The sequence below is a fragment of the Paralichthys olivaceus genome, chromosome 9 (assembly GCF_024713975.1).
Source record: "Paralichthys olivaceus isolate ysfri-2021 chromosome 9, ASM2471397v2, whole genome shotgun sequence".
Classification (NCBI taxonomy): domain Eukaryota; kingdom Metazoa; phylum Chordata; class Actinopteri; order Pleuronectiformes; family Paralichthyidae; genus Paralichthys; species Paralichthys olivaceus.
Genome location: NC_091101.1, coordinates 10,021,171 through 10,044,072, shown reverse-complemented (window position 1 = coordinate 10,044,072; position 22,902 = coordinate 10,021,171). Strand labels below are relative to the sequence as shown.

Here is a 22,902-nt window from a genome sequence, read left to right as displayed (position 1 = left end):
TTTTTTAAGGACCTGTGGCGTCTGCCTTCAAGACCAAGTTAAAAGGGAACTAAAAGAGAATTTAACCAAGTTCAATATTATCATGTGCAATGGCACTGAAAACTTATACTCATCTGTTTTAAAACCCTTTGTTTTATTCTATTTATTGCTTGTGTTTTCATATTTATGTATTAGACTGTAATGTGCCTTCTTGTGTGTGTTACCCTCTGTATCACTGGGACACTGCATATTGACAATAAAGGCATTTAAATGAATAACAGAACACACCATATTACTATGGATACATTTAAATATACAGTACAGGTTCTTGTTTTTTAAAGTGAACCTGACTTATTGTTGAAATTTACACTACTCCCCCAAGTCTGCTTTTACAAATGTGTATTATTATTGCTTATACTGCATATTACTTTACATATTCTCCTTTAATGACCCTTTTTACGATACATTTGTATAATACACACGTTTCTCTGTGCATATAACAATAAAGCTATTTCATTTGACTGAATTCACGCCTGTTGCTTGAGCTGGATAATGTTTGTATTTGATGCACAGTTTGGACTCCCCACTGTCAGATAACCATGTAATGGTGAAACTCATTGAGTAATTATAATACATGCATATAATATAATATAATACATACATATTATGAGCCATGTTCGGTCACTGTGTTTATTCAGCACTCATTTCACACTGCAGCATCTTTACAGCCTCTTTTCTTTTTTACAGTTGGTTCCTTTGCCCTAATAAAGCCGCCTGCATCCAGTCAGCTATATCTGTGTGCAGATCGTGTGACAGAGATGGAGCGCTGTGTTTAGCGTAGCCGAGAGACAGGGACAGGGTGCATGGGAATGTGGATTTTCACTGTTGAGCAGAACCTGTTAACTATCAATCACACACGGATCAGGTTTCACCGACATGCAAGATCTATGCTGCTGGTCATCGCTTTTCTGGCAGGACTGTTTTCTGTCAGTAAGAACTTATTGTCTGTAACTGTCTCTCTCTAGAAGGGTGGGGGACTGGTTGAGGGAAATCTTAAAGTAGCATCTTCTCCTGTTGACTTATTAATACTTCATATATGATGAGGCAAAAAATGCAATAGAAGACCTTTAAAAGCTTTTATTCATAATAAAAACACAAAATGAACAGTATACATCAACAAGGCATTTTGTACACCAAGAAAACAACAATACAAATGTATAACGTTACACGACACATAAACATATTTACACTTATTCGTATGTCAAACTACAAGACTGCAAGTTCATCGGATAGTTGAACTCAGCAGGAAACTCATTTTTATTTCACCTCCTTTTATTTCTAGGAAGCCACTGACTACACAACATGTTGTAGACAATGGTGTAATTTAACTACTCCTCTAAATGTGCTGCCTGAGCATTGTATGTGAGATAACATCAGAGAATCCCAGATAACAGTGTGGAATGGCCTGGTGTCAGCAGATCAGACCTGGAATCTGTTAATAATGAGTCAGATCTGATAGAGAGTGCCTCTGGATGGAATAAAAGCTGACTGAGGATCTGATAGAGAGGCTGAGTGTGGTTTCAGGGAGTGACACTTGTTGCCCCGCTGCGGCTGACTCGGCTGTTCCTGTGAGAATCAAAGTCTTTTTACTCTGTCACACGCTGTCGTGATCTCAACTGTCGCAGTCAGCGCAAACATAATGTTGTATACATACATTGTGTGTGTGTGTGTGTGTGTGTGTGTGTATTGTCTTCCACTGCTCTAAAAAAACACAAGTAACCAGACAGGTACACTTTCCCATTGGGTCTTTTCAAAACAAACTTTTTTCCCTTTTAATTGTCTTGTCAAACTTCTGTGCCCTCGCGATGGTAGATGATCCCTGACGAGCCTAGCATAGGGTAGAAATGCCCATTGGAGCTGTTGTACTGGCTGAGGATAGGGCTCGTGTACCCTAAGGAGGAATGGGTGGGTGAGGAGGACAGCACAGGGGGAGCAGACACTTGTGGTACCCACTCTGAGCCGACCGAGTTGGGGGAGTAGCTGCTGAAGCTTACTGGCTGTGCGGGCCTATGAGGCCCATCTAGAGGCAGGTTCATCTGCAGCGGCCTGCTCAACCCATCACCTCCCCCCTCATTAGCTGCACCGGAGGTCACTCCAGACATCTCAGACAAGAAGCTGCTCAGACACGGTGCCGGACCCGATGACGAGGGGGACGGGATCCTGTCCGGTGAGGGGGAGATGTTGAGGGCAGGGTTTCCAGAGAGTTTGGGGCTGCCCCTCTCACTGTCGCCTGACTCTGGAGCCCCCGAACTGCCTTCCCCGCCCGAGAGAGTGTCAGACTTTCTCTTCCTCTTGCGGCGGAAGTTTCCATTGTCAAACATCTTTTCGCAGTTTGGGTCAAGTGTCCAGTAGTTGCCCTTTCCTGTGATATCAGAGAGGAAAGTCCAGATTCAGTTAAGATTTTAAAACTGGGCAAACAGCTTTACAAGATACATCACACCATGAAAATGACAGCAATATAATCAAAAAGCAATGGAAATTAAGCGAATGAATCATATAAGCAATTTTCTGTTAGAAAGAATTATTTGAAACAGAGTAATAAATAAAAATAATTTTTAAATATTACCTGGGTCATCCTCGTCCCGGGGTACTTTTTTGAAGCAATCATTGAGTGACAGGTTGTGTCTGATGGAGTTCTGCCAGCCTGCTTTACTCTTGTTGTAGAAAGGGAAATTGTCAGCAACGTACTGGTAAATCTGACTCAATGTCAGTCTCCTTTCAGGCGCTCCGTGGATGGCCATGGCAATGAGAGCGGAATAGGAGTACGGGGGCCTGACCAGCTTCATCAGGTCTTCTTGTGAGGGCAGAGAGAACCAGCTCAGCTCCCCTCCTGGGCCCCCAGCTCCGGCTGGACCCAGGTAAGGCCTCTGCATGCCGTAATGCTGAGGCACAAAGGGGGGGCCGGGGTTACCAGACGGGCCGGCAGTGGCCAGGTACGGCGGCGTGTTGATCCCGGAGCCATTGAACCAGAGGTAAGGGTTTGGAGTGGATGTGGTGTAGTCGTTCAGGTCGTAGGAGGTCGGAGTCGTGCGCTGAGGACTCGGCAGTGAAGGAGGAGGGTAGTAACAGTCGCTGTACATGCTGAGCTCAGGGGGCTCCTGTCCGAGGCTGGGGAACTGAGGGCCACATCGAGGAGGAGACTGGCCCTGGGCTTCAAATGAAGACATTGTCAAGTTCTTTCTCACCTTTCTGCTGCGGAGGTTCTTCCTTTTGATATCAAACAGACTTTGTGGAAACTCTGTCAGACCCTGAGAGTTCCTTGTCCAGTCCTCTCTGGGTATTTGAATGTGAGTTGATCCAAACAATGCTCTCAAAGCTTCCCAGTGGTAGACTTCTTCCCCACCCCTTGCTTGTCTGTTTGCCCTTGGTTTATGTCAAGAAGTCACCTGTCACACCGGCTTTATCTGTTTCCCTGGAAACGCCCCATCTCTTTTGATTGGCTGCTCTCTCAGGTGAGCTCTCATTTTTTCCCCTGTGTCAGCTTACTTCAGTCACTCCACAGGTTTTGTTCACCCCCAATCAAATAATTGTCCACAACATGCTGCTCCTTTCACATTAATCCAGTTCTTTAATATGTCTTTACTTTTTAAATAATTATGATAAAAAAATTAAAAGACACTCAAATAAAATATTTATATACATATTTATTTGTTTGACTAATTGAAAATGGATAATAATTACTAGTCGGTGTACTGTAAGTGGAGGCTGTATGTTTTTACTTTTTCCAAAGAAAATGGTAGGAGAAATATTACTGAATTATTTTCATTACACTATTCAGTACCATTGGGAATACTATTGTATTATTACCTGTCGATGTAGGGGACTATTTAACTTGCATATATGTTAGATAATATTTTTCCACAATTTTAAATGTTAGCCAATATCAAATAATATACTTTGATCATAATATTATTGGCAATCCAGTGTGTCTAACTCTAAATGGTCCTGCTTGTGTCTAAATGGATTAAAACAGTTGCGTGGAAATCCCAAGACGTGACTTCCGGTTACAGTTAAAATAGAGAACGCGCAACACGTCGGTGATTTTGCTGAAGTTCTCGCGAGAGCTCCTCACTCCACAGATTTGACTGTTCCTCTGAAGAAAACGTTTGTGACGTAAGTTTGGATAAACTTTAGAATGAGATAACAACCTGTAGCCTCGCTGACCGTTCATAGAAACTGCAGCCAGGACATGTTGAAGCGGTTGTTCTTCGTGGTTTAACCTGTTAAAATCAAAAGTTAAGATTAGCTTCCAATGCTAGCCCGCATAGCTAACAGACTGCTGCCCTCACCCGGTCACCGCCAGCAAAGTAGCGGCGCTGTCAGCTAGCGTCGGTTAGCTCGCTAGTAGCCTGTTTAATGGACTGACAGCTCGATAAAAAATAAAACATGTCGGCTTGTAATTTAGATGACCGACTCATCTTCGTCCCCCGAGCGTCCTCAGGTGGACAAGGACCACATGTTGGAGCTGAACAAAGATTTAGAGAAGATGACAGAATGCGCTGAGAACATGTCAGGTGCGTGACTTGATTGTGGTTTCATGTAGCATCAGTGTTAGCCCCCATGTGTTACAGGGATTCAGGTGTATCTGACGTGTCTTATTCATATCGTCCACCTGCAGTGCAGTTGACCTGGATGGCCTATGACCTGGTGGCCCTGCGGACCAGCCCTAAGCTGGGGGCCCTCCTGCAGAGGCTGGAGGAGGCGTACGACCGCTGCAGAGCCGCTGTGTGTGGAGACCAGAGCCAGGAGCCAGAGCTGGAGGACTGTGCTGATCCTGCTGCCACTTCCCTCTCTCAGATCTGATGTTGTTGTCCAGCTCCATGCTGTGCTGAAGACAAAGGGAGGAAAGCTGTCCAAGCAGAATAAGCTCAAACTGGAATTGTTGTTTTGTTCAAGTAAATATTGTCATTGCTGTGGGGATCTAAGGGGGAAGCAGGTAGTTGGACGTACCTGCCTTTGATTACATTGAAATGAATGTATGTTAAAAACATGTTTTATTCAGTAATGTAGACTGTAGTATTTTGATTTCTTAACAGTTGATGTTAACATGGCTTATTTGTTTTGTAAGTAAGTCATTTGATCTATGTACCTTGTTAAAGTGAATAAAACATATTAAATTAAGAATGTGGACTGTTGTTTTTTTTTTTTTTAGATAAACCTCTATTTTTAACTTGCTAATGTCACTTTATTGTATATTTGACTTTTAATTTGAATGTTTGACCTTCATGCACAGTTGCATTTTGACTTTGTTAGAGTTTAATGTTTTATATAGTTTAGTTTTTACCTGTTTTGTGATTATTTTTCAGATGGAAAATACAGAGAAGAGCAGAGAACAAGCTCCCCCCTCCGCTTCTGTGGAAAACATACTCAAAGGGCTGGACTCCATGTCTAACTGTATGAATCAACTGGCATGTATGTATAAACTGTTTTATCCCCATCCACACCCTTTATAACATTGTCAGTAAGATGACCGTGATGATTTACAAATATGCAAAGCGTATGATGTAACTGTTATTCCAGATCTGAAACATGATATCCAAAAGTGAGTTATTGTACAGCTGCCCAGCTTAGCCTTTTCTTGTAGATGTCAGTGGCACGGAAGTACATGATACTACATGATGGCTGTCAGATCCCACCCCGCTGATGGGTAGATAGGAGTAACTGAAGGATTTAACGCACATAGCTTTCCATCATTCAATTTGATGTGAGGTGTGATGTCGCAACTACTTTTTTTTTTTTTTTGCCATGGGGGACAGATGTGGGCAGAGAGGCAGTCAGAGCAGTGTTCTTATTTTGTTGTCTAAATTATAACTGTGCACTCACTTTTATCTCAGAGGCTGGAAACAAACATCAGAGCTTTGTCTTAAATAAAACTTTTTAAATGTAAGGATTCATGTTATTGTGACTCTTCATGCTGTATCTCTTCTTCACAGTTTATTGTCTTGGCAATTTAAAAAAAAGAAGGAATGACTGAGACAAAACAACACAAGATGTTCTCTGTCAGATACCAGTGTTACTGCTTGTTTCACTTTCAGTTAGTTTGTAGGATGAAACTGGCAGATTATTTTTGGATACAAAAGCATAATTTATGGTTTCAAGGAAATATCATACAATACCAATATCACAATGACGTATCGTGTGTCGGTTATACATTTGAATACAAGTTTTCTTTGAAATAACTGAAGAAATAATGCAGCATATATAATTCAATATATTTATCCATTATTTAAGTCAAATATATATTATATATAACATTAGTACAGTAGAAATATAGGTCCCTTTGAAATGTATACCTCGACATGGAGACGTGGTCAAGAAATGGTCAGCAAAATTTAATTAGCATGTGTTTACATTAGGCTGTTTGCTCATGAATGCTGTAATCTTTGATGTGGTGCCTAATATGTTTTGCAAAGGGCCTTTTGGACATCTGAGAAGTGACAGCATTGTAAAATATATTTGCTTTCAACCTGCAGTGAGAACCCAGCTGAAGCAGTGTGATCTGATCGTTTGTGTTGGCTCCCCTGACAAGCTGCCGAGTCTGAAAAATCCAGGAGGCACTGAAGCAGCGGCTGCCAGCTTGACTTGAAACTGAAGCATGAAGAACAGAGGTAATGTTGTGTGTCAGGAGGACATAGTTTCATAGATTATACAGATCAGCATCCGTGTAAAAGTCTTAATTTTTCTCTAGTTCTGTTTTCCAAAAAATACATGTGAAGGTACCAAGAGAGTCAGAATTACATAACGACCTTTTATGATTGTGAATATTGTGACATTTGTTCAGATATTCCTAAAAAGGTTTCAAACAGGGCACATACACAATATGCATGTGCACAAATTAGCAAACGCACACACTACAACACGTAAACGCCCACATTAGGGCCGGTGCTGGTCAGAGTCCCACTGGGTGCAGCAGACTACATTGGCTCTCGCTTCAGAGATCCGGTCTGTGGCATCAATGAGCAGCAGCGGTATGTGTGTGTGTGTGTGTGTGTGTGTGTGTGTGGGTGGGTGTGTGATGGGTAATCATCTCCTGCACCCCAGGGAAACTGCAGCACAGCAGCATACAAAAAGAGATGACAGGGACCTAATGACGCAACGCAGCAAGTCTGCATCAAACTCTTCAAGGCCATTTCACAAGATATGAACTTAACAGTTTACTTGGAACAACATTTTCCCCTCATTATAACAATGCAGATTCACACATCGTCATTTTCACTTTGCCTTTTTGTTGTTGAGCCCACTGCCAAAGGAGTGGGAGTCTCTTGGTTATGGATTTTAATGTTGTAAACCTTGACTTCAGTGGGATCTCAGCAGAGCCTTTCGAGCTGTCCCTAACCACAAATACCCTGTCCTGAAGACAGATACACATTCACTCACACACACAATCATTTGTAGTCTCAACAGCACGTTTGTGTATATGTGTAGGTTTGTCATTCTGCTGCAGAAGAGGGATGAGATATGTGAGACTGCGAGAGACAGCGCCTGACCTCGTTCAACTCTCTGAGAGCAATTTCAGCTTGATGTCTGCTCACCTTTCCAACTTACCAACTGGAACCCAAAGCCTGGATGCAACATAAATCTTTCATAGTAAGGACCAAAAAATCTCCAAGGTTGTTTTTCTGTTGAAAAAGAAAAAGAGTAGAAATACAGAAATATGTTTTTAAAAAGTTGTTGCTGTTGTATAAGAAATGTTACTCAGGTACTCCTTGTTACCCAGCTCAGGGAATAAAATGCCATCTCTTGAATTCTCAAACAGCCGATAAAAGCGCTCGTCTGTGTCTGTGCAACGTCGCCATCTGTTGTTTCCTTAATGAAAGTGCTTAGCGTGTGATTGCACAGGAATGTTCAACCTTAACATCTTGTATACGTTCCAGTTAGCAAACTATACACAGAAATTGTGGTCTGATTGTGATTCTGCCTTTGATTGTCACCTGGTTTTGGTCCTGATATTGAATGGTTCATTCACCATAACTGGTTTTCTTGCCACCGGTCTGGGAAGAGACAGATTAATAACTAAAATAGGGTTAGGGTTTAAAAATACAACCTAAAAAACATATTTAAAAACTTGCATATTTTCATTACCCAGGATGCAGTGCTTGCTGGAGTTATAAGTTGTTTAAATTACCTGTTTGACATGTCCCTGGGTTTGGAGTGGCTTGTTTGAGGTAGTAGCCTTGACAGCGCTGCCCTCTTGTGGAAACCATGGATTGTGTGAAATAGGAATGTGGTAATATTGAGATATTAAGATTTGACTGTTGATCTGTTACAAACACAACATAATGAGCAGCATTTACGCAGGTTTAAAAGATACGTTTTTTATTGATTTGTCTGGATGTCTGGGCTTCTTGCTTCTGTCAACATTCAGATGGAACTGACCGGCTCTTGTTAACTGAACCAAACCAAATATCTTAGCTGAGAGCAAATCAAAAGAGCATTGTTACCTTCAGTAGGAAGGCGACGAATTGCATGTTGGAAGGTCCTTTCCGCAGATGAGGGGTCATGAACTGGATCCTCTTACACACAACAAATAAGTTGGCAAAATGCACACTGGGTCTGGTTTGGAAGTGAAATGCAGCAGATCCACAGACTCGTTCTTTCATGTGTGTGCAGTTCTTCGTGCACACCACCATGATTTATTTCTGTTACGTCTGGAGTCAAAGCCCTGATGTTGAGCTTCTCTTAAAGGGCGAGGTGGCTTCATGGTGTCTGCAGATGCAGGTGGCTCATAGTTACCTTCACAGGTCACTGTGTTGCTGCTCAGCTGTTTGTGGCTCAGTCAGAGCACTGATGTAGTCATCTTCTTCCTACTCCTGTTCCTAGTCATTATCAGTATCTATATTAATGTCCACAGCACAAGCGATGAGAGGGTTCAACTATCATAGAATGCATTTTTTTAATAATTAATTTTATTGCATACAGAGCAATATTAGAAAATTTTTGTGACATCGGCATAGTTTGATTTATGTCTTCTTTACTGTATTGTGGAGACCTTTGTGCTATTCTGAACAAAATATAAATATGAATAAATATGAATATATGTCCTCTAATTGTGCCTGTTTTTGTAGATTTCATTTTGGAACTTGGTGATTATTCTAGAAGTTAGATGCAAATATTCATTATGACAGTACCACTCTTACAGCCCAGTGCATATAATACAAAATCAAAGACCAGAAACTACCTTGTTTGTGTATATGTTCACAATGAACTTTTATGCTGATAGAATATTTGTTAATATTTGTGGTTTTGAGTGTTTTTTTCAATTTCTTTAACATTGTGAGATTGACCGATTTTCAACGTTGTCACAGTTTCCCCAGTGAATAATTCATGGATCTTGATGGAAAAAAATCAGGCACATTTATGAAACTGGTATCTATGAGTGTGTGTGAAATTTGGTGCCGCTTGATTTAGTTCTAGGGGATTGTTGAGCCTTGTTGAAAGTATTCGCTCTACTGAGAGACATCTAGTAATAATGTCTCGATTTGACGTATCTTTTCTACTCACTGTCTTCTTGTAGTCAGCGAGACTTTGTGGATTCCATCACATCACCTCCTCTTTAGAGGGAACATTGTTTAAACTCTTGCTTTCTTTATATATATATAAAAAAACAAGGGTCTACTTGACAGAGGGACCATTTGTTATCTTTATAAAAGCAAAGTTTAGAGCGACCTCTCTTCTCTGTACATAATCATACTGGTGTTGTGTCATCATGTTATGCACCTTGTGTGAAAAACTAAAGTAGAAAGTTTCAGTGCTCATGAGCAGTGCTTATTTTTAATGCATAAAAAATGCATGCTTGAGTTGTATAAAAGTGTGTTCGCACTCTGCAAAGACTTTCTATCTCAACACGGTTTCCTTTCACATGGATATGTAACCAGATGCACAAAGCTGTGATGGGTTTGTTGAGTCTCCTCTAACTTTTGTGTCTGCTTTTCTGAGTGGTGTCGGGATTTCAAATGCACTTCTTATTCTAATTCGTAGCGAGGCAACGTTGGAGGCCGCGTCAGATCTTGTATCCCAGCCGCAGCCTGTCCTGTGTCAGGCCTTTTGGCATCTCACACCCAGGTGAGAGAGGAGGGGAGAGGGGAAGAGGGGATGATCAATCACGCTCAGACCCCCCCCCCCCAAGACCCCAGGCATGTCTGGGTGAATACATGACTCCTCCTGGGGGGTCCTTGTAGGCGATCATCCACCCTCCCACTGTTTTCCTCTTCTGTCCTGATTGGGAAACATACCCCCAATGGAAGACAACAATCCTGCCACTGTAGTGGAGGCAGGAAAATGATGAAAATGATCACTCTAAAGCCACTTTTAAGCGTAAACAATCCTAAAACTGTATAATATTAAAAACCTGAACATTTTATAAAATATTGCTTTAAAACCGTTACTGTTAAATGTTTCTACTTTATAGGAAAAGTTTTTTTTTTCCAGCAGAAATGAATGACAACAGATGTGGTCATCTCACTTGCATCATATGGGGCCAATATGGAACCAATAATGTACCCAGTGGAGAGCTGAGATAAGGGGCGGAGCAGTGAGGGGCCTCCAGTGGAGCTAAACCTTCATTAACACACAGCAGGATAGCATGGGAAATACAGGACGTCCCCAGGAGCAAACAGACAAATGGAGAAGGATGGGAGTGAGGGTTCAGGTCTGTGAGGGTGTTACCTGTTCCTTCAAAATACATTTACCCATCGTTTATTAGGAGTTTGGTCTGTTTATTATATAGTTCTTGTGTTTTCTTAAACAAGTGCTAGTGGGCTGATGTCAACTTTTAAAGACTACAAGCAGTATTGACCCAACTGGAGCTTCCTCGACCAAATTGTTGCTTTTATTCTTCGGGATGTGTTGACCCCAGATCTCTAATGAAATGATAATAGAGCTTGTGTCACGCTTGTTTTTGTTTGATTGTTTATTTGTTAGCAGGATTAGGCAAAAACTACTGAACTCATTTCTACCAAAGTTGGCTAGATGGGGGCCTGGGAACCATATTTTGGTTTGGATGTTGATTCTTTCTTTAACTATATTTTATAACCAATAAATCAAATACTGTTATCAGACCACTTTATTTTTTTCTTTCAAATTTCTACAATCATGCGTGGGATTGTTTGGCCTGAGATATGAGCCATTTTATGTTGTAATTACGCCAAGTAAGTCAAGTTTTTAGGTTTTTTTTGTCTGTTTGTTAGCAGGATTACGCTAAGACTACTGGATGGATTGACACAAAACTTTGCAGATGGATGTGGTGAAACAAATGAGGCACATTTAGGGAACTCATATCTTTGAGTGTGTGAAATTCGGATGTATGCACTCGGAGAGTCACTAAACCCAATCATGACTTTTCTGACTTTAGTGTTGCTTCAGTTCTCGATATGGTGACTCCAGATGATCTATAATTTAGTCACCTACTTTGTTTTCACCTGTTTGTTTGTTACTTTACTGATTTCCATCAACTTGGTGTATTTAGAGAATAGGCCTGGCTCTTTGAAGAACTCATTACATTTTGTGTGGATGTGCATCAAGGGTTAGATCCAGCAATATTTTTTTCTCTTTTATTATTTTCATGTAAGTAATTTGCACATGTTATTATATACTAATTCTGTCTATATAAATAGATAGATAGTACTTTATTGATCCCAAATTGACAAATTCTTGAACACATTGGGAGCTGCTGTAACAGGCTCCTGCATGGTGCCTTTGTTATGCTAGACAGACAAATGCAGACAATATTTAATATTTCTTTCTTTATATTTACTATTAGAACAAAACAATCATGTGGGACTGTTCGGCCTCGGTGGAGGTATGTCATCTATAGAGTGCAATTCTAGTTTGCTGTAATCCCTCACTTGAGCTTGTTGTTTACTGCCTCTGCAGTAACTGATCTGTAAAGACTGTGATTCAGCCTCGTAACCACCCCCCGCCCCACTTTTCTGTTAGACCCCCACCTCTCCACCCCCCTCAAGGCATGGACCCCCTGATGAAGGTAATATCCATGCCATCACTCATTTAGCTGAGTCAGTGACAGATTTATGACACGTCCAGCTGAGAGTAAGATTTTTTAGGAGATACAGGGGGTAGAGGGGATGGTGGGAGGGGGAATGAATGGCTCCTTCAGACACAGATTGGCTGGTGGGAGGGAGGCTACTCTCAGACCTAATTCCTTGCAAATTATAAGATTAGAAATTAACCCCATTCATGGTGGAATGTGAGTCAGGGTTGTTTCCCTTGGATATGCAGTGTAGCAACTGGACCTCAGTAAGATCCAGTTTCTTTAGCTGTTTGGGCTTTTTTTTTTCCTGTGACAGATTGTCAATGTGTTTCCCCTTCCTTTGATGTATTGAAATTAGCATTTGCCTGTGGGATGTGACTGTCTGCGGATTATCAGGCCAAATACCTTCCAACTGGAAGGTGGAAATACTTCCCCTATCTTTCAGCTTTGCTGCTCTTTAGAATGAAATCAATACACATTGACATCAAAGTGGTGGTGGTGGATCAAACCTGGATCAACACCTTGGTGAAGGTGTGAAATGCACCAGGTTTATCCATGTAATCCTCTGTTAAGTGTATTCAGTTCATTCTTATTCTAACAGGCGAGTTGTGTGCATGTTGGATTTATTAAGAGAAATAATTCCAGTTGACTGGAATCACACGTTGCACTCAGGACTCTTGTTTTAGATTTTTTATTTATTTATCTAAAGTGTTCATAAATAGAAACTCAAGTGTTTATACAAGTAGACATGGAAAAAACGATAGAAAAAGTGCAAACAGAGGTTAAACAGCTGTAACATATAAAACGCATTCATGGGATTTATGTTTCATTCATTTGGGTCCACGGTATCTCCGTCTGTAGCCGTGTCCGTCCCCTGCCTCCCTCCTGGCGCACACATGTGTCACTATGACCTGGGAGCAGTCCTCACAGTTCACCTTGCAGCACCAGTGGAATTTGCAGTTGCAGCTGCTCACCACCTCCGTGCGCTTCTCCTCCACCCTCAGGCCGCACTCGTGGCACAACCTGCGGCAGCTCCTCCTCTCCCACTGGGTCAGACCGTCCCCGTGCTGCAAGCACTCCCGGCCCTCGGTGCCATACAGGCCCAGACTCACGTTCCTCCTGCAGTAGTCCGGGGAGTCCTCCAGGTAGATGAGCTCCGTCTTGTCGATGTTGCCGAACGCGTCCACGATGGCCCCGCGGCTGTCCGCGCTGTTACCGGCCCTCATGCGCTTCTTGTCGATGTCAAGCTTCTGGGCCTGACTGTGCTTGATCTTCAAGTAGTTGCCGATTTCTCTGAAATCTGACAGCTGCGTCCAGCAGGTTTGGACGCTGCAGCTCTCAGACATGCCGTGACACCTGCAGATGCGCTTCATTGTAGCCGTCACAGCCTGCAGGGAATCAGGGAAAGTAAATTAAATACAACCTAAAGCTGTGCAGTGTCGGATGAGTGATTAGTGTGTGTGTGTATATAACTCACCAGTCGTCCGGCCTCGTTGTTGTGCAGGTTGACAGCAGCTCTGGAGTCCTGACCTGTCTCCTGCGCATCCACGTACTGTTTGGAAACCCTCTCCCCGAAATCCACGTTATCACTGCAGCCACCCCACAACCAGCCACGACCACCTGCACACACGCAATAATATCACTGTAAATCAAATCACCAACTTAAAACCCACAGAGAACAGCACAAACTGAAATGCATATAATCAGAGTTAAGCTGTGTGTTTAAACGTGCTTGTCACATATGAAATATTCGGATTAATATGGGCTTTAACCCTCACCAGTTTTTCCGTTCTTTGATACATCACAGCCACAGTTGTCCAGGTCTCCCAGGCTGCAGTTCCTGGTCAGAGTGTACATGACCCCTGCTGCACTGATGGCGTGGATGAAGGAAGTCTCTCTGGTGGCTGTCAGTGAGGAGGAATGAATAATCATATTTATCCAATCAAGGTCAAAGAAATGAATTAGATTACCATAAGAAATTCCTTAATTCGTTTTTAAGCATAGCAAATACTGTTACTGCAAATGTGTCTTAAAGTACACACATGTATCATGGTCGTATTGTGTAATTAATGTGACGCAGATCTGTTATAGTCCTACATTCATATTCATGGGGCCGCATTCAGCTAATGTCAGTGTCTCCATAACATGCTTGTGGGCCGTGTGTATTATCCAAACAACAAGACACATTTTACGCACGAATGTATTTTTCTCAGTAAGGACCTTCCATGTTTACTAGAAATTAATTTTCTCAACCTACCGCGCCTCAGGCCTTTGAGCTGGGTTGCGCTGTCGGGACAGTTCCACTTATCCCAAGCAAACTGTTGCTTGCACTCCTCAATCCCGCTCTGAGCGCCCACCTGCACGCTCCTGGCGTAGGTCAGATAGGCCTGCAGGGGAGGCAGTGACAGTTCTTATATTTGGTCCAAACACATTTTAAATTAGTTATCCTCAACCTGTCAGAATAATCATAATTCTCTATTTACCTTAGGCCCCGTCATAAGAAGGTTACTGGCCACCCTGAGACGATGGAGATAGAGGATAAAGAGGATCAGTCCATCTTGAGCTTCAACAACATATAAAAGATGCAAGCAAGTAGAAAGAATCTTACCAAGTATGTCCTGGACAAATTTTGCAAAAGAGAGCCAGCAGCCAAAGTAATAATTGCACCATTTTCATCTGTTAGCCCCCAAAAGCACAGAGATCCAGTTATTTTGACCCTGCGTTCTGAAACTTTCTCTCTTAATGAATGAAGAACAAATGGGACTCTTGTGCTTTGTCGCTCATGGTCCGAGGAAGGTGATTGGCTGACGGGTTCAGGAAACGCCTTTATGCGCACTTCAAAGGGTGGCGTTATAGGCGACAGTTTATTTTCTACCCCTGTAGGCTGTGACACCAGGGCACTAATATACTAATAACGGAATCCCTGACAAACCAGACGGAGTCACACATATTATAAAAAATATTTATTACATTTTAAGTACATGGGCCTATAAAATATTAATTTTAGACATCACAAAAGACAAACGCTACAAATCCGAGAAAATACCCCCAAGCACCAACATAAACCAGTTAGCATGCGTGGAAGTTTCTCTCTCATGATACTTTGATTTATATACAGGATCCATTCATTATAGATAAAGTGCATTAAAAGGCTTCAACAATGTGAAAGTTGAAAATAACATTATTACAAATCTGTACAAAGCTTAATGGTGTCAATAATCTTGTGGGAGCTGAAATTTGATGAGCATATTGACTCAGAAGTCTCTGTAACACAGGGCGATCACTGCCTGCGCGCACTGTGCCTGCGCCTCGTTTTATTATGTGTTTTCCTCCCGCTTTCTTTACGCGCGCAGTAATATTTGGTAACAGTTTGCGTGCATTTCTCGCACCTCACCGTGCAGCACCAGTGGAACTTGCAGTTGCAGCTGCTGACGACCTCGATGCGCTTCTCCACCACCCGCAGGCCGCATTCGTAGCACAGCCTGCGGCAGCTCTTCCTCTCCCAGTGGGACATGTTCTTGTTGCCCTTCAGACACTCCCGCCCCTCGGTGCCCTGGAAGCCCATGCTCTTGTTCCTGAGGCAGTAGTCCGGGGAATCCTCCTGGTAGATGAGTTCCGTGCGAGGGATTCCACGAAAGCCGTGCGCAATGGCTCCTCGGTTGTCCGCGCTGTTCCCAGCCCTCGCAGGCTTCTTGTCCATCTCTAGTTTCTTTGCGTTCTCGTGCTTCATCTTCAGATAGTTCCCAACCTCCCTGAAGTCGGCCAGCTGCATCCAGCAGGTCTGGATGCTGCAGCTCCCGGACACCCCGTGACACTTACAGGCTCTCCTCATTGTGCTTTTGACCGCCTGCAGAGATAGTGAGGGAAGAGAATGTTATGAATGTTATTATCAGACGTGCCCTTTCTTGTCTTTCTTGACATGTGTAGTCTTGTGCGTAAATGCTGATAACATGAGACATGGGATCTCTTACCAGTCTGCCTGCCTCGTTGTTATGCAGGTTGACTGCTGCGCGCGAGTCATGTCCGCCTTCCAGTGCGTCAACGAACTGTTTGGAGATCTTCTCACCAAACTCCGCATTATCACTGCAGCCTCCCCAAATCCATCCTCTGCCTCCTGGTGATTAGAAATACACAATGTTATTCAATTGAAACAAATACAAGGTCACATAGTTCATTCAAACAGTAAACAGACCCATCTTGAAATTACCTGTCTGTCCAATTCTGGAGTCATCGCAGCCACAGTTGTCAAAATCCCCCATGCTGCAGTTCTTGGTGAGCGTGTACATCACTCCGGCCGCACTGATGGCATGGACAAAAGAAGTTTCCCTTGTGGCTGCAATAGTTGACAAAGAAAGCAAACCCTGATGTTACACATTGCTGTCAATCATATTTGACGCCATAAATAGCTGCTCATAAACTGTGCGTAAAAGGCGCGTAAACCATGCGTAAAGGCTTTTTTGGAGACGAATTATTGACAATCTCTTGAGTATCTTTGCTCTTTTTTCAGTGTATTCCAGCAGAGAATTTAACTTGATGTGTGTGCCTCTTCTCCATGGAGGTTAGAGCGCGCGGTAAGTTCCAGCTCCGTCTCTGCATTGAAGGATAAACTTCACGCGAGAACGCATCAGCTAAGCTGCGTGATGCTGGAATTAAACTCACCACCACACCATCCTGCAGCACTATGTTATGCACATGATACAGATATGCAGACAAAAATGTCTTACCACTTCTGAGGCCGTTGAGTGTGGATAATTGGAGCGTGCTCTCTGGGCAGTTCCACCTTTCCAAGGCGAACTGGTGTTTACACTCTTGTATTCCACTCTGCGCACCCAGTTGCACACTGCTGGCGTATGTCAGAAAAGCCTTGAGAGAGAAAGCAAATTATATTGTTAATTGTTATTGTATAAAAAATATGCATCTACATTAGAAAAGCTGATATATTTGAGCTGGATGTCACAAGGACACAACGTGCCCAAATAAAAAAAAAAAGACAGGAATGTATTTACCTTTGGTCCAGTCATGAGGAAATTATTCACCGTCCTATAAAGAAGACAAAACATTCAGGTTTATCCCAGGTCACTATGCCATCATCAGAACACACACATTACACTGAAATATTTTCAATTAAATCTTCCAAAAACAAATGACATACCAAGCGAATGCAAACTGAAAATGACAGCACATGGACAGAACCACAGCTGTGAGGAGATAGAATGGTCCCATAGCAGCTGAATTCCAAGCGGAGGCTGTTGCTCTATCCCAGATGAGAATATGCCAGGAGAGAAGAAGGCAACTGAAGTTGTAGCCAGACCCCACGCTGATGATATTTATTTGGCCTTGCCCCTTTGATTGACAGATTTGTCCTGCAGGTAACATTTCACTGTGAAAATGCGCCAACGACGACATTGATTGCCGCGTCCTATAGACAAATAGGAGCCGTCGGTGAATAAGTGCACTTCAAAGAAATGACGCAGACGGTTTAACAGCCCCTCATTCATTCATTCATTCACCCATTCATTCACCTGTCTTTCCCAGGCTCAAGCCTTGTAAATGTTCCCCACGAATAGAAACATATACTCATGTGGATCATATGAGTATATTGATGATGCTGGCATAGGGACATATAGGTGAAATAAAACATATCCTGCAATAATTCATTTCGGGGTTATTAAGAGGCAAGTGGGCAAACGCAATTGTTTCTCAGAACATTTATTACAAAACACTGGACATAATATATTATACTTTTTTATTTTGCACAGAGGTCACAAACACTGCACAACTTTGTGTCCTCTAAACGGCCCCCCACATTACGCGTAATGGTGCACTGAATTCAGCGGTGAGGGCTCATGTGTAGTTGAAAACGTTTGGGAAATGGCACCAGCGTCCCAGGGGGAAAGACTGCGACTAAAAGCCATAAAGTCTTTCAGGGCCTGACAGTATATAGTCATGTAAATATTTCCTCACACATCGGCGACATTGGCATCGTTGTGATAATAGGATAATAGATGTTTCCCCCAAGAAACAACATGGTGCGAAAACAGTCTGGAATTTACAAGAGCATAAACACATAAGAGCTTTAATGTTTCTGCCATTAAACAGTAAGTTAGTTTATGGGTGCGCTGTAAAATGTTTGTGCGCGATGGGGTTTGAGAGATTGGTTATATTGATCATGTGCGTAACAGAAATCCAGGATCATCCAGCGTTTAATTCTGCTGATTATCTCATCAACAGCCAGTCATCATGGTAGTTTCTGCCATATACTATGATTTGAGAAGTTAGTGATTAACATTACAGCATTTTATTAAATTGCTTACACTTGTCAAATCCCCTATTTAGCCACTCAAAATCCCTGAACACAACAATTCCACTCAGCGCCGTGGACAATAGGCGGGCGGCTGGGCGAGGTCCTCGGTGAATTGGAGGTGAGGATAATCCCCACTAATTAGATATCACCCACATTCACTCTGCAGTATGACTGAAACCTAGAGCCCCTCGTCACCTGGCCGAGAAATAATACGGAGCGATTAAAAATCAACCTGGGACGCTTCATAATTTGTCCCTGAATGACGATTTTAATGGGTTAAATGAGTTAATAACCTGCAAACAATAGCAGCCTCTGCAGCTGGGCGTGTTTCTGCACTGGTCCGCTAAACATCGAAACTCTCATCACTTGGGCTGTTGGGTGGCATTTAAAGAAATAGGTTTAATTTCCTTTATTTTCTATTACACCATTAATTCTGAGATGATCCGTAAAAATGGCTCAACTGTCAAATGCATGTGAATGTTATTGTCATTAGTAAAAAAAATCTGTAATAATAATGTGAACACTCCATGTGGATTTTTAACGTAAAGACACTTTTCCTTGATGTGAATTCCAGCAGAGCCTCAAACCTGACAGTGCTGTCGTCGGGGTCAGGACCTTTGTTAGTTACACTGTGCTTAAAATAACATGAGGTTAAAAATGCAGGTTAATTAAATTGTTGTAACAGACATTTCAGACACGTCGAGGTGCGCTGATGTGTGATTTATGGCAGCGCAGAGTGAGAGAAATGGAGCAGTAAAGGCGCAGGAGGTGACAGCTTTGACAGAGTGAAGGGAGGGTGGCAGGACTGGTGACGCCAGTCAGCCACACCAACAGCCAGTGAGGTGGAGGTTCAGGGCCATAAATGATCAGTACAGTGATCTGTTGGTGTTGCATTTGATTTAAATAGATAAGCCGAAATAAATAAATGATAAACTACATATATTGTCTTATCAGTGTGTAGCTTTTTTCAGTGAAAGTTTTGTTAAATACTTTATTTTGACATAATTGTTATAATACAGTTATTGATGATGACGAGGGATAGGCTTCAGTGGATACAGTTGTCACTACTGGTTAATCTGCAGTTCTCCATTAATATGTAATTGATTAATAGGTCAACACAATGTCAGAAAATAGTGAGAACTCCAGTTTGTCATGAGCCCAATGTAACATCTTTAGAATGCATGTCTTGTCCAAATCAGTTCAACACGTAAAGCTGCTTTATTTACAGGAATAATCAGAAATATATTTAAAACGACACCACAGCTCCTTTGGAGTTTTTGCTTGAAAATGACACAACTGATTAAATAATAAGTAATAATAAGTAATTAATCATAGTTATTATTCCAGTTCTAATGCCAAGTGAAAACCCACAAGCTTGATCAACAAGCTGTAGCAGCTGCTTTGTTGATTCAATTTTAATGAGAAGAGGACCCCACTTTTTATAATGATTTTGAGCAATTGAAACATGCAACTTACAGCTATGTGGTCAATTTATTAATGTGTGGGTTTGGTTCTATGCTTATATGTATAAGATTATTATTATTATTAACAGTATGTAGCGACCCCTTTATCTTAAACCATTATTAAATATGGACCCTGCTCATGTTTTAATCTTTGAAATCTCACAAATCTGGTGAAAACTTAAAGTGATGAAGTCTATGTCTTTGGATGTGACCCCCTTATCTGACATGTGACAGTGGTGTAGCAAACAGAAAACAAACTGTGGCTCGCAGATAAGATCAGTCCATGTTTTATAGGTGTGTGTGCGTGTGCGTGTGCGTGTGCGTGTGTGTGTGTGTGTGTGTGTGTGTGTGTGTGTGTGTGTGTGTGTGTGTGTGTGTGTGTGTGTGTGTGTGTTAGGGTCTGCAGTCTGCACATCATAGACAAAGAGGAGACAGAGAAATACACAGGATCGACTGGTTCCATGTCTTCATATTTATTTCATAAAGAAAAGTAAAAAGTTTTTTAAGAAAACATCCCACATGATTAAACTCCGATTGCTCCCATGTCTGCAGACCCCCACCCCCCACCTCAGCCTGGATGCCTGCCTTACTCTCTCTCTATCTCTTTCTGTGCTACATCACAGCACCACCTCCTAGTTTGGCAATTTGGGGAGACATGTTAGCTGTAGGCTAACTGCGCAAGACATGCACCCAGGCTAAAGCTTTTACAACCGAGTAGCAAGAGAGCCCCCTTGTGAGGGTGCCATATACCCTTACAGCACCCCAGGGAGCTCCACAGCACCCATTTTTTTCTGAAGACAAAGTAAAGTGATTGAAATACTGTGATAATCAAAACAAAGTGCTTTTTTGCTGTGGCATCTCAGCTTTCTTTTCTTCCTGTGCTCAGAAGTCAAGGTGTGGCATCGCCTTTCCTCTCTTGCTCGATGGCTGAAAAAGACGAGAAGATAGTGTTGGTCAGCAGACAAATGTTCAGTGAATATGTTTAGAGGGAGGGAGGGAGGGAGGGAGAGAGAGAGGGAGGGGGGATGCTGATTTCTGGGTTGCTGCAACATTAGCACGTTGCTGATGTTGCAGCAAATCAGCGTCTTTTTGCTGCTCTGCTTGCTGAGCGTGTGGTTTTTTGGGCGGCGCGGGAAGTGATGAGGAGCTACTGACAGGGAAATAGTTTCTAGGATTAAACATCATTCAGAAATGCAGGAGGGACACTCACTCTCTTTGGTGGGCAGAGGGTTTTTCTCTTTCGTCTCCGTCTTCTTCAGCTTTGTCTTGTCAAAACGGGCGATCTCAGTCATATCAGGCTTGTCAGACATTTCGGCTGCGAAAGAGGAGAATGATAACTGAGCACATGGGTTTGACCTTACCTGTCAGACATCATTCTGATAATGCAGCATCAAATAACTTGTATGAATCTGTGTTCGATTTGGACTGTAAATGTTAAGCTGAGCAAAAGAGCTGTCAAAAATCTAGATGGCTCTGACTGATTTCTAAAATGATCTTTTTCAAGCAGCTGCACATAAAGGGAGTGGCTACGACCTGTGCAGCTCAGACACGTCCACATGGTGGCTGCCTCCCACACATGCTCCATCTTCTCTACAAAATGGCTATGCAGCTAACATGTGCCTATCTTTTTTTCAGGCTGTCTCTTCATTCTTTTGTCTCTGCTTTTCCCTCTCTGTGAGACTGAGGTCTTTGTTCTCTTCCTCTGCATCCCCTCTCTCTCTCTATCTCTCTCTCTCCACCTTTTCTCGCCCTCCCTCTCTCTTTCTCTCTCTGCATCCACCCCTGCAGCCTCCAGGATTGAGGCGATGCTCCACTGACTCCTCTGCAGTCATAATCCTGACCTAGCCTCAGGTTCTTTGCTCATCTGTCTTGCAGTCTGGCCTGGTCACGCCTGTTTGAACCACCGCTGTGCAAAGAGGCTGCTGTGCAAATGTGACAAGACTTCACTAGCCTGCAGCCAGTCATTTGCAAACCAAGATGCTGTAAAATCGTTCTCACCAGTTTGAATTTAAAAAGGAGCCTCATAGAATCAGTTTGACATAGAAAATAGTCACACTGGGCACATGGCCAGATTTCTTAGCTTATCATTTTCTTGAAAAGAAGCATGTCGAATCATTTCTAGATTACCCTGAGCTACAAATGCTGTGCATCCACCTCCTCCAAGCCTTGACATGAACAGCAGTAGTCAGAATTTGATCTTTTTTAATTCACAGGCAAACTTAGTTATCCAAATATCTGCCCTATTGTTTCTTTACCACAACCATCATCATCATCCGCAGCATTCGTCTTTCAAAACATTCTACTGCTGCCATAAGCAGTCAGTTTCTCCTCATCCAGCCACACCCCAATCCTTTGTCTGACTCCCACAAAAACACAGTCCAGAGACAGACACCCAGACACACACAGGTGAAAGACAGACCGAAGCACAGACGGATCTTTCTTACCGGTGTTCCACAAAGCCAGTGGGCTAAAAATCCACCAGGAGAGGAGAGAGAGCAGGGAGGGATAGAGACGCAGAGATGGAGAAGGGAGAGCGATGCGGAAGCTGAGTGATTCTGCCGGTGTGTGCACGCCTGCCTGCATCCAGGGTGTGGGTATAAGAGGGAGGGAGGGGGAGGCAGAGAGAGAGAGAGAGATGGTAGAGAGAGAATTACTAAGAGCTTAGTCAGCCTTCCTCCCCGTCATCAATATTAATATTATCAGGGAAGGAGCCCCAGATAGGAAACAGCTGTGCCGTGTAGATCATCTCAGATTATGTTAAATTATTCAGGTAATAGATTGTTATTATTATCATATAGTGTTTTTGCTGAGTCGGGATACACAGCATGAGATGGCAGAAAGACGATTTTGCCTTTTTGTCATCATAATGATCCGTACAAGAATCCACATGTACTGTGAATTGTGCTTTTACGTAGTCTTTGCATCCTGCTGAGTGTCATAATGCGAAGTATGGTGTCAGTATGTGAAGTGTTGTGAGTATTTAACAGAGTTGCACAAAGATAGCACTGCACAAGAGTCTCTTTATATATAATAAGGTTTATTTTTACCAGGACGAGCACATGGCATGGACCACTGCCACATACCACAGCTTTTATAGCCTAAGCTTGTTT

General features: G+C 42.6%; 5 protein-coding genes across 5 annotated transcripts; 1 reads left to right on the top strand and 4 right to left on the bottom strand.

The window, feature by feature from the left end:
• Positions 1 to 1,101: 1,101 nt before the first annotated feature.
• Positions 1,102 to 3,556, bottom strand: foxi3b (forkhead box I3b). The gene is made up of 2 exons (XM_020086875.2): positions 2,606 to 3,556; positions 1,102 to 2,401 (listed from the first exon to the last, which is right to left on the bottom strand). The coding sequence occupies exons 1-2, from the start codon at positions 3,204 to 3,206 to the stop codon at positions 1,824 to 1,826; spliced, it is 1,179 nt and encodes a 392-aa protein (XP_019942434.1). The 5' UTR covers positions 3,207 to 3,556; the 3' UTR covers positions 1,102 to 1,823.
• Positions 3,557 to 3,996: 440 nt separating this feature from the next.
• On the top strand, positions 3,997 to 5,163 carry syce3 (synaptonemal complex central element protein 3). Its single transcript, XM_020078551.2, has 3 exons — positions 3,997 to 4,152; positions 4,445 to 4,553; positions 4,658 to 5,163. Exons 2-3 carry the CDS (start codon positions 4,445 to 4,447, stop codon positions 4,840 to 4,842), a joined length of 294 nt encoding a protein of 97 aa, XP_019934110.2. The 5' UTR covers positions 3,997 to 4,152; the 3' UTR covers positions 4,843 to 5,163.
• Positions 5,164 to 12,724: 7,561 nt separating this feature from the next.
• Positions 12,725 to 14,756, bottom strand: LOC109624357 (protein Wnt-8-like). Its single transcript, XM_020078949.2, has 6 exons — positions 14,634 to 14,756; positions 14,509 to 14,542; positions 14,283 to 14,412; positions 13,804 to 13,929; positions 13,503 to 13,645; positions 12,725 to 13,413 (listed from the first exon to the last, which is right to left on the bottom strand). The coding sequence occupies exons 1-6, from the start codon at positions 14,699 to 14,701 to the stop codon at positions 12,856 to 12,858; spliced, it is 1,059 nt and encodes a 352-aa protein (XP_019934508.2). The 5' UTR covers positions 14,702 to 14,756; the 3' UTR covers positions 12,725 to 12,855.
• Positions 14,757 to 15,302: 546 nt separating this feature from the next.
• Positions 15,303 to 17,337, bottom strand: LOC109624487 (protein Wnt-8a-like). The gene is made up of 6 exons (XM_020079196.2): positions 17,178 to 17,337; positions 17,032 to 17,065; positions 16,750 to 16,888; positions 16,233 to 16,358; positions 15,997 to 16,139; positions 15,303 to 15,872 (listed from the first exon to the last, which is right to left on the bottom strand). Exons 1-6 carry the CDS (start codon positions 17,246 to 17,248, stop codon positions 15,306 to 15,308), a joined length of 1,080 nt encoding a protein of 359 aa, XP_019934755.1. The 5' UTR covers positions 17,249 to 17,337; the 3' UTR covers positions 15,303 to 15,305.
• Positions 17,338 to 20,243: 2,906 nt separating this feature from the next.
• tmsb2 (thymosin beta 2) lies at positions 20,244 to 22,405 on the bottom strand. The gene is made up of 3 exons (XM_069531911.1): positions 22,237 to 22,405; positions 21,003 to 21,107; positions 20,244 to 20,719 (listed from the first exon to the last, which is right to left on the bottom strand). Exons 1-3 carry the CDS (start codon positions 22,373 to 22,375, stop codon positions 20,682 to 20,684), a joined length of 282 nt encoding a protein of 93 aa, XP_069388012.1. The 5' UTR covers positions 22,376 to 22,405; the 3' UTR covers positions 20,244 to 20,681.
• Between the last annotated feature and the right edge of the window lie 497 nt (positions 22,406 to 22,902).